The 12,182-nt window shown below is 57.6% G+C and overlaps 1 protein-coding gene across 1 annotated transcript in view; it reads right to left on the bottom strand.

The window, feature by feature from the left end:
• Positions 1-1,006: 1,006 nt before the first annotated feature.
• Positions 1,007-12,182, bottom strand: part of RANBP17 (RAN binding protein 17) — a 233,952-nt gene continuing 222,776 nt past the window's right edge. Inside the window, exons 27-29 of the mRNA XM_055124757.1 lie at positions 5,819-5,917; positions 3,838-3,965; positions 1,007-1,405 (exon numbers count right to left, since the gene is read on the bottom strand). Coding sequence (XP_054980732.1) covers positions 1,309-1,405; positions 3,838-3,965; positions 5,819-5,917 — 324 coding nt within the window. The 3' untranslated portion in view covers positions 1,007-1,308. The remainder of the gene's footprint in view (positions 1,406-3,837; positions 3,966-5,818; positions 5,918-12,182) is intronic.

Below are 12,182 nucleotides of genomic sequence, written 5' to 3'. Positions count from 1 at the left end.
GAACACGCCTCTTCCTGCTGTCCTGGGTTTGCTCTTAGAAGACAAACGTGCCCACAGAACGCTGGGTGACTCTGCTTTTATGTGACAAGACCGTTGCGAAATGCAACCATCAAGAAAGGTTTCCACAAACAGCAGTCTGGGAAACAAGATTATGACGGGAGCCTGCAGACCGGCCTTCTCCTTCACCGTCAGGCCAACCTTTCATGTCCAATCAGAAATAAAGGGCACCATATTTATTACCGGCCTGAACCAGGAAGACAGAGCCGTGAGCTCCAAAAGCCGTTTGGTGGTGGCAACCTCAAATTAATAGCCTAGTTACAGGCTCTCGCACGTGGTAAGGGCCCCCTCCACGGCCTGGGCTCGGGTGAAATTGCAGTCCCGGCAGTCACGAGAGTCCCGGTGGAGGAGAGGGGACCAGCGCATGCTCCTTCTCTGCAGACCGGCACTCCGGCGCCTCGAGCGGGGCTGGGGGCCCCAGAGAAGGCACAGTTGCCCCTTTTGCACGACACGGAGATGAAAGGGAGGCGGAAGGCCGGGCTGCTGGCACCACGCAGAACTTCTGGCCCGGCCCACCCAGCTCCTCCCGAAGAAATATCTCTGCAGGCAGTAATTGCACAGCTTAATTCTTCTAGACCGAACCACTTCAGATTTATGCCAGTGAGAAAGCAAATGTCGTTTGTAAGTCATTTAATTGCGTTACTGTCTCTCAACTTTATCAGATGCTGCTGTTGCAGGCCCGGGCCGCGCGCGCAGTCCCGGGGGAGGCTGCTGCTCCCAGCGTGCAGCAGACCCATGGCCCAGCACCCACATGCCCCCCCCGCCCCCGCCCCCCAGGGCGGCTGCTTCCAGACTCGCCCCGAACGCGTGAGCAGCCCCACAGGGCCCGATGCAGAGCATCTCGGTCCAGGGCCCAGGGCGACGGCGGCGTAGCCAGCAGAGGCGTCATGGCCAAGACACACGGAGGCACAAACCTGCTTTATTGAGTTCTTTGGTTAAACGCTGCTTTTACACCCTCTTGCCGTCACGAGAGCGAAGATAAAGAAACTCTGTAGGAAGACTGAAAACGGTCTTTGCTTTTTTTTTTCCCCCTCCCCCAGCAAAGACTGAATTTACATTGTTTGTGCACCATTATACATCTGGAGAAATAGGTCCGAGTGATAGAAAATAAAAAGGCAGGGCTTTTTCTTTTTTTTTTTTTTTTGTGGTGGTTGTTGCTCGTCTTGAAAAATACGTCTCCCCAGGTTCCTGGGACCCAGACCAACAAGAGTCTCTTGCTTGGCGGCTGGGCGTGGGGCCCGTCCGGGCCGGTCAGCTCATCATGTCCAGGTTGCAGGCCTCGGAAGTGCCGTCACCACGCAGGGCCTCGGCCACGTCCCTCCTGAACACGGAGAGGTTCTGGGTGAACCTGCGGAGAGAGGAGGAGAGGGGGGCCGAGGGCAGAGGCGAGGGCGGGTCTGCAGGAGCCCCTGGGGGCTCGTGCCTGCGCAGGACTCAGACTCGGGAGAGCGCCGAGATGCTCCCTACATCCCTGCTCCTCACCCCCGTCTTTCAGTCCCTCCTTCCTTACTGCTTTCTATCACCTGCGCCCTCTCTCCTCTCTCCATCCTGGAGAACAAGGACTGCCACCAAGTACTCTAAGGGTTTGCATGTGTGTGTGTGTGTGTGTGTTGGTCACACCCGGTGATGCTCTGGGGTTACTCCTAGCTCTGCACTCAGGAATTACTCCTGGCTGTGCTCAGGGGACCCTACAGGATGCCAGGAGTTGAACTTGGGTTGACCATGTGCAAGGCAGATGCCCTACCCGCTGTACTATCGCTCTGGCCCCAAGAGTGAGTTTTTATTTTTATTTTTATTTATTTATTTTGCTTTTTGGGTCACACCAGCAATGCACAGGGGTTACTCCTGGCTCTGCACTCAGGAATTACTCCTGGCGGTGCTCAGGGACCATATGGGATGCCGGGGATCGAACCCGGGTCGGCCACGTGCAAGGCAAACACCCTACCCGCAGTGCTATCGCTCCGGCCCCAAGAGTGAGTTTTTAAATTATACTTTTTTTGTTTGTTTTGGAGCCACATCCAGTGATGCTCAGGGCTTATTCCTGGCTCTGCACTCAGGTATTACTCCTGGTGGATTGAACCTGGCTTAGCCACGTGCTATACTTTCTCTCTCTCTCTCTCTACTTTCTCTCTCTCTCTCTCTCTCTCTCTCTCTCTTTCTCTCTCTCTCTCCAGCTGTGTAGTTATACCACTTAAACCTGGCTGTGCTCAGGGCTTACTCCCGGCTCTGTGCTCAGGGATGGCCCTTGGCAGTGCTTGGGGGATCCTTCTGGGATACTGGCAATTGAATCCAGGTTGGGAACGTGCAGGGCAGGCGCTGTATTATTTCTCCAGCCTAATAAAGCACTTTTAAAGTCAAATTACAGTTGATGGTGAGAAATATAAGGAAGGGGCCTAAGCATGGCTCTCAGACTTTGGACTAAGAAAGACCGAGTGTGAAGAGAGGGGCCGGAGCTCATGTGCCAGGCACGAGGTCAAACTGACATATTAATTATCATACACCTTCGTCAAAGTAGTATTTTCAGTGTACGGGAGTGAAGGCAGTGGGTTCGAGTCCTGCTTGCAGCTGGGGTCTCTCTCGGGGACAGCGCCGGTGGTGTTGCCAGACCGTGAACCTGCCGGCCATGCTGCTGTGAAATGCTTGTGCGGGGGCACAGGAGCTTGGGGGCACCCACTGCCTTTCCCGGAGTGGCTGGGGTGTGGGACTCGGGTCCCAGGGCACCGGGAGGCCCCGGTCACTAAGTCTCTTCTGTGGCCGGCTGCAGAGGTTTTGCTCTCTGCCTCGGGAGAGGGGTCTGGCACGGAGCAAGCGGCCAAGGGACACATTGGCAGAGCCCCTCGGACGTGCTGTGACGTGCCTGGGCCAGCGTCACCACTGTGTCTCAGTGAGATGCAGGCAGGGTCCTCCCGGAAACTATCCTCTTCCTCCCTGTGGGAGCTCTGTGAGGGCAAAGCCCTGCCCGGTGCGCTCACCACTGGCACCTCCTGCTCTCCTTACTCCAGGACACGAATGAATGAATGAATGAATGAAAGCAGGCATAGCTGGTGAGCTCGGGTTTCTCTCCCTGCCGTCTCCTAAGTGCCATGCCTAGTACATTCGATCGTGTTTTTTTTTTTTTTAATTTAATTTGATATTTTGGCTTGGGGGGCACCGCCAGCAGTGCTCAGGGCCTACTCTGGGTCCCTGCGCGCAGATCACTCCCGGTGGGGTTTAGGGGACATATGGGCTGCCGGGGGACCCGGGCTGGGTGTGTGCGAGGCCAGCCCTTCCCACCATCCCATTTCTCCGGCCATTTAAACGATACAAGCATCCATCTCCGTTTCCAGCAGAGAGAAAGCAATCGGTGGAGAGTCAGAGGCTCTGCCTGCCTGAGTCCCTGCACGGTGGCCTGGGAGCCCAGGTCGTGGGCGTGAGGTGAAACCCTCCTGCCACGCTGAGCCTGTGCCTGGTTAAGTGCCACGGAGCCACCCGGTCCCCACCCGCTCCGAGCAGACCAGAGCTTCCCTCCTCCTGGCCCCTTCGTCCCGCCACTCTCCTGCCCTGCTCTCGTGGGATTCTACGCTGCTGCGTAAAGGCGCGGGCGGCCGCCTCTTCCTCCCGGGGTCCCTGCCCTGAGCCTAGCGTCTGCTTGGAAGCAAGTCACGGGTGCCAGATGGAACGAGGCCGGGCCTGGGGCTCCGGGACCCCCGACGGCCGTGACATGGGGTGCACGGCCCACAGCCTCATTCTCCACAGACGCGGCCTGGCCCCCCCGGACGCTAAGCGTCGGCCCCGGCTCACCTGTCTCTGTTCTTGACGGAGAGGCTTTGCTCCACGCCCTGCATCAGGTTCCGGAAACACTGTGCGAGCAGCTCCTGCTTGGGGGGCGGCTGGGTGTTGATCAGGCTGGCCCGGAGCTCTCGGAAGCACTGCGGGGAGACAGCCACCTCAGTGTCAGGGCTCGGCCTGCAGACCCGGGCCGAGGGGCCCGGCCGGCAACCCCTACTCGGGCCCCGTGGACCCTTGGGGAAGAGCTTCCGTCGGGGCCCACTATGAGCTGGAAGACTTTGGGAGAGATGCATCCCTAGGTACAGACTACAATATCCGCCCTCTCACTCACACTCACACACGCGCACACACACACACACACACACACACACACACGCACGCACGCACACCACTCCATATCTATCATTGTTCTACTGTCGCTGTTCTGCGGGGGATACAGCACACCTGGGTCTTCCTAACCCACATCCCCCCTGGGCCCAGGAAGGCTGAGAGGGGAGGGGCCTTCCCGGCTGGGGGAAGGACTGACCTCGAGTGTGCAGGGGAAACTGCTTCTGCAGGTGACCGAAGGCAGGTGCAGGGCTCCCGGGGCCTGCTGTGGCCTCAGCGAGTCGCCCCTCACACGGCTCTGGCCTGTCCACCTGCTGGGCTCTGGGAGAGCTCTGGGCGCTAAGGAAGGTGCCTCTCACCCCTGCCTCCTCCTCCGCATCTGTGGGCTGCTAAACACTCACAAGTTCTCCCGCTAAACACAGCCCCTAATCACTGCGCACGGCGTAATTTCAGCACCAAGACAGCATTTTGCCTGTCATGTGTTTATCCTTCCAAGCTCAAACAGCATGATATTTAATTTCTATCATACATTAAAACAGCTCACATCAAAAACACACATAATTAATATGTAGTCAGACTAATACTTAAATACTATATATCAGCGGCATTACACTTAAACCAGTGTCTTCCTGAACAAGATTGGGAATGCACAAAACGACTTATTTTTCCCTTTTATAATGATGCAGTGACTCACACCAAATAGAAAATTATTAGTTTTTCATCCCAAACCATGAAATATTGCCTCCATCAGTAAAGTATAATATTGTGATGTCATAAGCTTTTTCTAAACACTGAATTTGCCCTTATTCCCTCTCAATCATTTTAAAAGAACTGCTCTCTTTTATAGAGCTTGGATTTAAATCACAATAACACCGCGGGAAGATGAATGACAGTGCTATTGAATGTGGCTAAAATTGGATACTTCAGCACAGGTGAGTGATGAGACAGCTCTTCTCTTTTTGATATATTTTCTTCTTCTATTAGTTTCCTTCCAAGGCTGGGATTTCAGTTTGAATTTTAATGTATGCGGCTGCCTCTAATCTCACTGTCTTTCTCCCCAGTACTATCTTATTGTATAGACAATTCATTCTCCCAAGCAGTAATGCACTGTTCCCGCCGACTGCCGTGGAGACGGGCCGGGTGCCGCGGAAGCGGTGGTGCTGGGGGCACGGCCAGGGTGCCGGGTGCGTGGCACATCTCGGGACCGGGCCCCGGAGGCCGTCCTGGGGCGTCCTGAGGGGCTGCCGCCACCATCCTAGGCTCTGGGGACTTCCGAGAGAAAAGATGGTCCAGCAAAGGGCCCACGGGTGCCCTGGGCGGGGCATGGCTGGCAGCAGGTGGGAGGAGCCGCCGGCCAGGGCGACGGGCTTTGGGCCCAGGAGGGTGAGGACGGGGAGATGAGGCTATGGGGAAGGGCTGTGCGGGGCCAGGCCAAAGTCAGAGGTCTGGCGGACAGTCACCTCCTGGCCGATGACCCTAACAGTGACCCTCTGCCGATGACCATTTGCCACTGATGACCATCTGCCTCTGCCAGAGCCCCTCTGCCGGGGCCCCTCTGCCAGGGCCCCTCTGCCGGGGCCCCTCTGCCAGGGCCCCTCTGCCAGGGCCCCTCTGCCGGGGCCCCTCTGCCGGGGCCCCTCTGCCAGCAACCTCCTGCCACACTCACCTTCTCATTGAGCAGGATGAGCCCCAGGAGAGGCCTGGAGACTGACCACTGGTTTCGGCAGTCTTCGAAGATGACAGAGCTCATGAGGACCGACATCATCTGAAAGAGACCCGGGCGGGGACTCAGTGGGACTCAGGCCCCAGGCCGTTGGGATGCGCACCTCCCACCCCTCCATTCCTGACTGAAGGACAGGACTGGGGGCCGCTGGGGGCAAGTGGAAGATCCACGGAGCTGGGAAGTCAGGAGTTCACGGCCGCCGTGTTCTGGGCAGAGAGAGCCAGAGTACAGAGAGGGGCCGGGCTGGGGTGGGCGTGGGGCAGGGACATGCCCTCCGCTGGGCCTCGAGGACACAGAGACCGCGTTCTGAGCAGGTGGCCAGCTCTGGTCCTCGGGCCGCGGGGACAGGTCCTGCTTTTTACACACTCCGCCACTGGCCTCTCCTGCTCTGCAAAGCCCCAGGGCTCCTTTCCCCAAAGGCAGGCAGGGGAGGGGGAAACGAGGGGCCAAGGCTTCCTCCTGCCACCCCCAACTGGTTTTGGGGACTCAGTTTGCTTTCGGAATCTGCAGGCTTGGCCCTCTGCTTCTCTGCAGGCCGATTTTCCCGGCGATCTTGGGCCAGTTCACGAACCCATCTCTTCCCTCTCTACTCCTATCTCTCTGTCTCTCTCTCTCTCTCTCTCTCTCTCTCTCTCCCCCCACTCTGTCTCTTTCCTTCCACTTGCTCTAAAGAGGGGAAATAATCAGCTGGCACAGGAAGCTCTGAGAATCAAATGAGAAGGCTAGAAGGCGACTGTGAAAGTGTCGCAAGGAGTGGAACAGAGCGGATGTCCACTCCCGTGGACATGGACAGTGAACAGCGGCAGCAGAACAAGTGCTCTGCAGCTCCCAGCAGCTGCCGTGCCACGTTGTGACGGCAGGGCGGGGTGAGGTCAGTGTGGACGGAGCCCGTCCGTGGTCGGCGCCTGCCGCAGTGCCCGCCCGGTCTCTGTGCCCGCTGCCTGGCACATGGGACCCTCTGCCGGTCCCACATCTTCCGTGTGCAGCCTAACAAGCCACCCAGAGTCATAGAGCCACAAATTAAATTGACAAGCAAAACTAACAGATCCATGGAGATGGTCTGAAATATCACGGGCTTCCCATACTCAAGGCTGCCTGAGTAGTTTAATGGAAAAGATGAAAGTTAGAGACACCAAACTCCTCCAGTACCCGACAAAGCATCCTGGAGTGATGTGCCAATTTCTCTCTACGGTTCTCCCGTGGATTCATTTGTCTGAACGCATGTATTTATGTCTGTAATAAGTAAGGGGATGTCTGAAAAGATGCTCTTCTAAAAATAAAGTTGGTCAAAATGGGTGATTTTCCACCCTCCCCACCCAATCTCTTTTTTCACTCTTCCGGAAAAGTGGAAATTAGTGAGCGGATCTGCTCGAATGGTATCGACGTGGCAGCTCATTTCCAGAATCTTCTTTCCTAAGAATCCTAAGGGGTCTGAAGAAAACTGAACAGCCGGAGTGGCAAATGCCATCGGAGAGGGATGCCCCTCCCTGTGGGGGAATATTGGGTGACAGGCTCAAGTCCAGACCCTCGTTCCAGGCTCTCTGGTGGGCGACCCCATCGCGAGCTGACGGGAAGGAGGCACCTTGGCAGCCCCGCAACAGCCTGGCCCAGCCATGGAACCACAGAGAGTCACGGGGATGGCTTCATTCATTCATTCATTCATTCATTCATTCATTCATTCATTCATTCATTCATCCATCCATCCATTCACTCTAGCTTTGCCTTTGGACCCGACTTGGCAGCGTGTGTATGTGTGTGTGTGTGTGTGTGTGTGTGTGTGTGTGTGTGTGTGTGGGCAACTCCTAACTCTGTGCTCAGGGGATGCTTTGGGCCTCAAGTACTATATCAGGGATTAGCCCATGCTTCCAGCATGCAAAGTATGTGCCAGCCCTTTGCAGGCGGGGGAGGGGGTCAGGTCAGTGACTCTCAGTAGTGACCAGTGTTGGTCTGCCCATGGTGGTTGCCCTGACGTGGTGGAGGCCCAAGGCCGGGAATAGCCAAGGCACCAGCCAGGCGCAGGTGACCCCGGGTTCCGCAGTGTGTGTGTGTGTGTGTGTGAGTGTGTATGTGTGTTGGGGGGGGGGGGCTGCCTTCAATAAGAAAGCTGCGATGAGGCATTCCCACTGGGATCTGGCACAGGTATTAAGGAGTATTTATGTGGCGGAGTCTTTGTCGTTCTGAAAACTTGTGAGCTCCCAAAAGAAGCCACGAGGCCACTCTACCCTGGGAGAACAGAGCAGCGGGGAGGGGTGCTCTGGCCCGGGTGGGGGTCTCTCCTGCCTTCCAGGGGGCTACTGACGTGGGAGAGGCGAGGCCCTAGTGCGTAGGGTGCGACAGGACATGCTCTGCCTGAGACCTGGGGCTTTGGGGTGCCGGGGTGAGAGGGATGCGGAGGGGGCCCACGTGGAGGCTGGATGGGCATCACCTCGGCCACTCGCCGGGGGCCACAGGGGAAGTCTGGCAAGGCGGGCACAGCCATCCGAGTCTGAGGAAGGAGTCATGGAAGGAAGGGCTGACCGTGGGAGTGAGGGGGAAGGCACGAGAAGGCCCGGGGGCTGGAGCGCGGGTAGCTGAATAGCAGGAAGGAGATGGTGGTGAAAGCTGGACTTCCCGACTTTGAGGTTTTGGGGGGGGTGGGAGGGTTTGCGGCCACGCCCACTGGTGTGTGGGGGACCCTGTGTGGTGCTGGGGTTGCTATGGTCGGTGGGAAAAAAAAATGAAGCACCTCTCGCTCACTCCTCCACTGCCTGTGAGCAGGGAAGGGGCGAAAGGAGCCCTAAGTCTCGGGATTCAAGCCCCCACCTTGGCAGGGGGTTCCAGCTCTTCCCTTGACCCAGCCTCCTCCGCCCGGGCAGCAGAATGTCTGAGTCACAGGACGCACAGCCACCCGCTGGTCTGATGGAAAAGGGGAATGAGGCAAGAGCAAACTGCCGGTTCCTGGGGTGTGGCAGGAGGCACAAGGAGGAGGCTTTAGGCCGAGAGGAGGGAAGGGACCCAAGGCAGGAACTTTCCTGTGTCTGGGCCGAGAGAGAGCAGGGGCCGGGGGCAGCGGGGGGAAAGCAAGGAGGGGCAGGCCTGGCCTTAGGGTGTCGGCAGGATGGAGTGAGGGTGGTGCTAACAGGCAGAGGGGAAGGACAGAAAATTATCTGTTCTGGGGCTGGAGTGATGATAGCACAGCGGGTAGGGCATCTGGCTTGCACGCTGCTGGCCCGGGTTCGATTCCCAGCATCCCATTTGGTCCCCCTGAGCACCGCCTGGAGTAATTCCTGAGTGTAGAGCCAGGAGTAACCCCTGAGCATTGCTGGGTGTGACCCCCCCAAAAAAAGAAAATTATCTGTTCCTCTGACCAAGTCAGAAGATCTTTGACTTTGATGTGATTCTTTTTTTTTTTTCTAATTGAAATTTCTTTCTGGGTTTTGGGCCCAGCTCAGTGGTGGTCAGGGCCTACCCCTGCTTATGGGCTTAGGGGTCACTTCAGGAGGTGCTGGTAGGTGGTGGCGGTGGGGGAGGGGTGTGTGTGGGGGGAAGGGAGACCTTCTGTGATGCTGGGGACCCAGGCCGGGTCAGCCGAGTGCAAGGCAGTGCCTTAGCTCCTTATCTCTGGCCCAAGTTGGCAGTGCCTTGAGGAATAACCAGTAACAAGTGTACCAGACTCTTGACTTGCTGCTTTTATGTCTCAGGACCCGTGGACATCTGTGATTGGCCTTTCAACGGGTCAGTCACACAGGGCAGGACACTCCCAGCATAGCGCAAAGGCAGAGGAACCTGCTCCTTGGCCCCACCCTGGTCTCTCCAAAGCCTCGGGCCCTGGTGGGAGAGTCAGTACCACAGGGAGAGGCCAAAACTTCCCACGGAAATGCTTGCAGCTCCCCGGGCTGCGGAGAGGGAGGGGGCGTGCGGCAGGTACGGAAAAGCCATCCTCAAATGAGACACTCTCGTCTCCAGGGACGAGGGGTCAGTTGTTTCCCCTGGTCTGCTGGCTACAGATGTGGTATCAGCAGAATAAAATTCGAGGGGACAAAAATGGACATAATGGGGAACTAAGCAAGCACTTTCCAGCCTGGATGGAGCAATCCCCACTACCTAAGTGACAAGGACTCTCTTAACCCTGGCATTAGGTACACGCCCGGTGGTCTGGGGAGTTTCTTTTCGGGCTTGTCAAGAAAGCTCTGAGCACCTTCCATGAAAGAACAGCAACCCCAAACCCAAGACAATATAAGACGAGGTGGCACTCCGCTCCAAAGAAGGTCACAATCAGCTAGGGGGGGACCCGTTGGCCCTGGAGAACGTCACCTGGGAACTAGCTCCACTAAGATGGAATGAAATGAAAAAGGGAAGTAAAACGGATAAATAAAAGGTTCCTCATAGCCAAGATAACCGAAGAACCGACGAGGCGGGCTGCCCCGGACAGAGAGGCCGTGCTTGTCCACCTCTAAACTGACCGCCCCGCCACTCCACTCCCAGAAAGTTACGCCCTGGGTTTTCTTCAAGAGAAGAGCTGCCAGGCCGGAGCGATAGCACAGAGGGTAGGGCGTTTGCCTTGCACGCGGCCGACCCGGGTTCGATCCCTGGCATCCCATATGGTCCCCCAAGCACCGCCAGGAGTAATTCCTGAGTGCAGAGCCAGGAGTAACCCCTGAGCATCGCTGGGTGTGACCCAAAAAGCAAAAAAAAAAAAAAAAAGAGAAGAGCTGCCTGGGTGTTTACAAGCCCCTTCCATCTGCTGCAAACTCTGAGGAGGTGCCACCGAGTTCTGCGGTGGCTGTGAGCAGAGTTTACTGGGCAAAGAATTACTGGGCAGGCTCCTCGCAGGAGGGGGAGGAGACGGAGTTGGGAGGGAAACTTCAGGATTAATTAATTGAGAGTGCTGCGTGCCTCGCGCCTCCTCCGGATGTGACAGCGAGCGTCACCGGGAAGACGGTTTTATTTCCCGTGGACGAGAGCGATGATAATAAATACTTCAGCCCAGTGGCGGGGACGTGCTGGAGAGCGGCAGCCACGAAATTGACGGCACGACACCGTGAGCCTCTTTCCTGAATCTTCATTAGCCGCCTGGAACTTTCCACGTGCAGTGAATCATATTCCAAGTGGCCGCACACCTCGGGGAGCTGCCTGAGGATAGAACCCGGGGCCCGGGGTGCCGGGGGAGGCCGCATGGGGCTGCCGCCCAGCGCTGCTGGGAAACTCTCCCTTTCCCTCTTGCCTATGTCCAGAGAAACACCTTTTCTTCCGCCCAGTGAGCTGTGAAAGTCTCCCTGGTGGAGACGAAGGCCCCGTGTTTCCTCTGGGCCGGGGTCTCGGGGAGCGGGCTGGAGAGGGCTCGCGGTCCCCTCCAGAGCCAGTTCCCGCTGGCTTTGGCTCAAGGGGCAGTGTTCTTTCTGGGTGCTGCCAAGTGCCCCCGCCCCTGCCGCCCGGTGGGCTTCAAAGCCCCTACCGGGTGTCTAGTCTTGGTGGGGCGTCCTCAGCTCAGCCAAGGTGGCAAACGGGCTGGGTGAGCCTGGGCCACGGTACGCGCACGGCCTTGGGAGCTTCGCCCATCTCCGCGGGACAGGCCATTCCGCCTGGAGGCTCAGGGGTGTAGAGTGCCCGGAAGAGGTGGCCAGGGGGAGGATACACGATGAGAAGCGGCAGGGGAGACAGCGGGTGACGAGGCTGAGGGGACCTCGGAGAGGCCGTCGGAGGCCATCGGAGGCCGGGTGCCCAAAGGCTGTCCAGAGTCCGGGTGCCGAGCGGGATTCTGCAGCATGGAAATGTGTGAGTGACAGCTGAGATAGAGAAGGGAGCTCCAAGTGAAGGGTGATAGGAGGGCCCCCTGGGGGTGGGAGAGGCGGGCTGAAAGTAGACTGTAGACCGAACATGAAGGCCACTCAATACCTCCACTGCAAACGGCAACACCCAAAAGGAGAGAGAGCAAAAGGGAGTGCCCTGCCACAGAGGCGGGGTGGGGTGGAGGGGACGGGGTGGGGGTGGTGGGAGGGATGCTGGGACCGTTGGTGGTGGAGAGTGGGCACTGGTGGAGGGATGGGCACTCCATCATTGTACGGCTGAAACGCAAGCAGGAAAGTTTGTAAGTCTGTAACTGTACCTCACGGTGATTCACTGATCAAAATTAAAAAAAAGAAAAAAGAAAGAAAAGAAATGTGTCCGTGAACCTGGGCCAGGGCGGCCTCGGGGGCTTTTCTCCTGACGGGGGAAGGGGCTTCTGTTCGGTGACTCTGACCATTCCGGACGGGCCGTGGGAGCAGGGTCAGGGCGAGGAGGGTAGAAGCCCCGAGCCCAGCGCAGTCCTTCCCGGACACAGCAAAGG

The sequence above is a fragment of the Sorex araneus genome, chromosome 2 (genome assembly GCF_027595985.1).
Source record: "Sorex araneus isolate mSorAra2 chromosome 2, mSorAra2.pri, whole genome shotgun sequence".
Lineage (NCBI taxonomy): Eukaryota > Metazoa > Chordata > Mammalia > Eulipotyphla > Soricidae > Sorex > Sorex araneus.
This window is presented reverse-complemented; position numbering and strand designations above follow the sequence as displayed.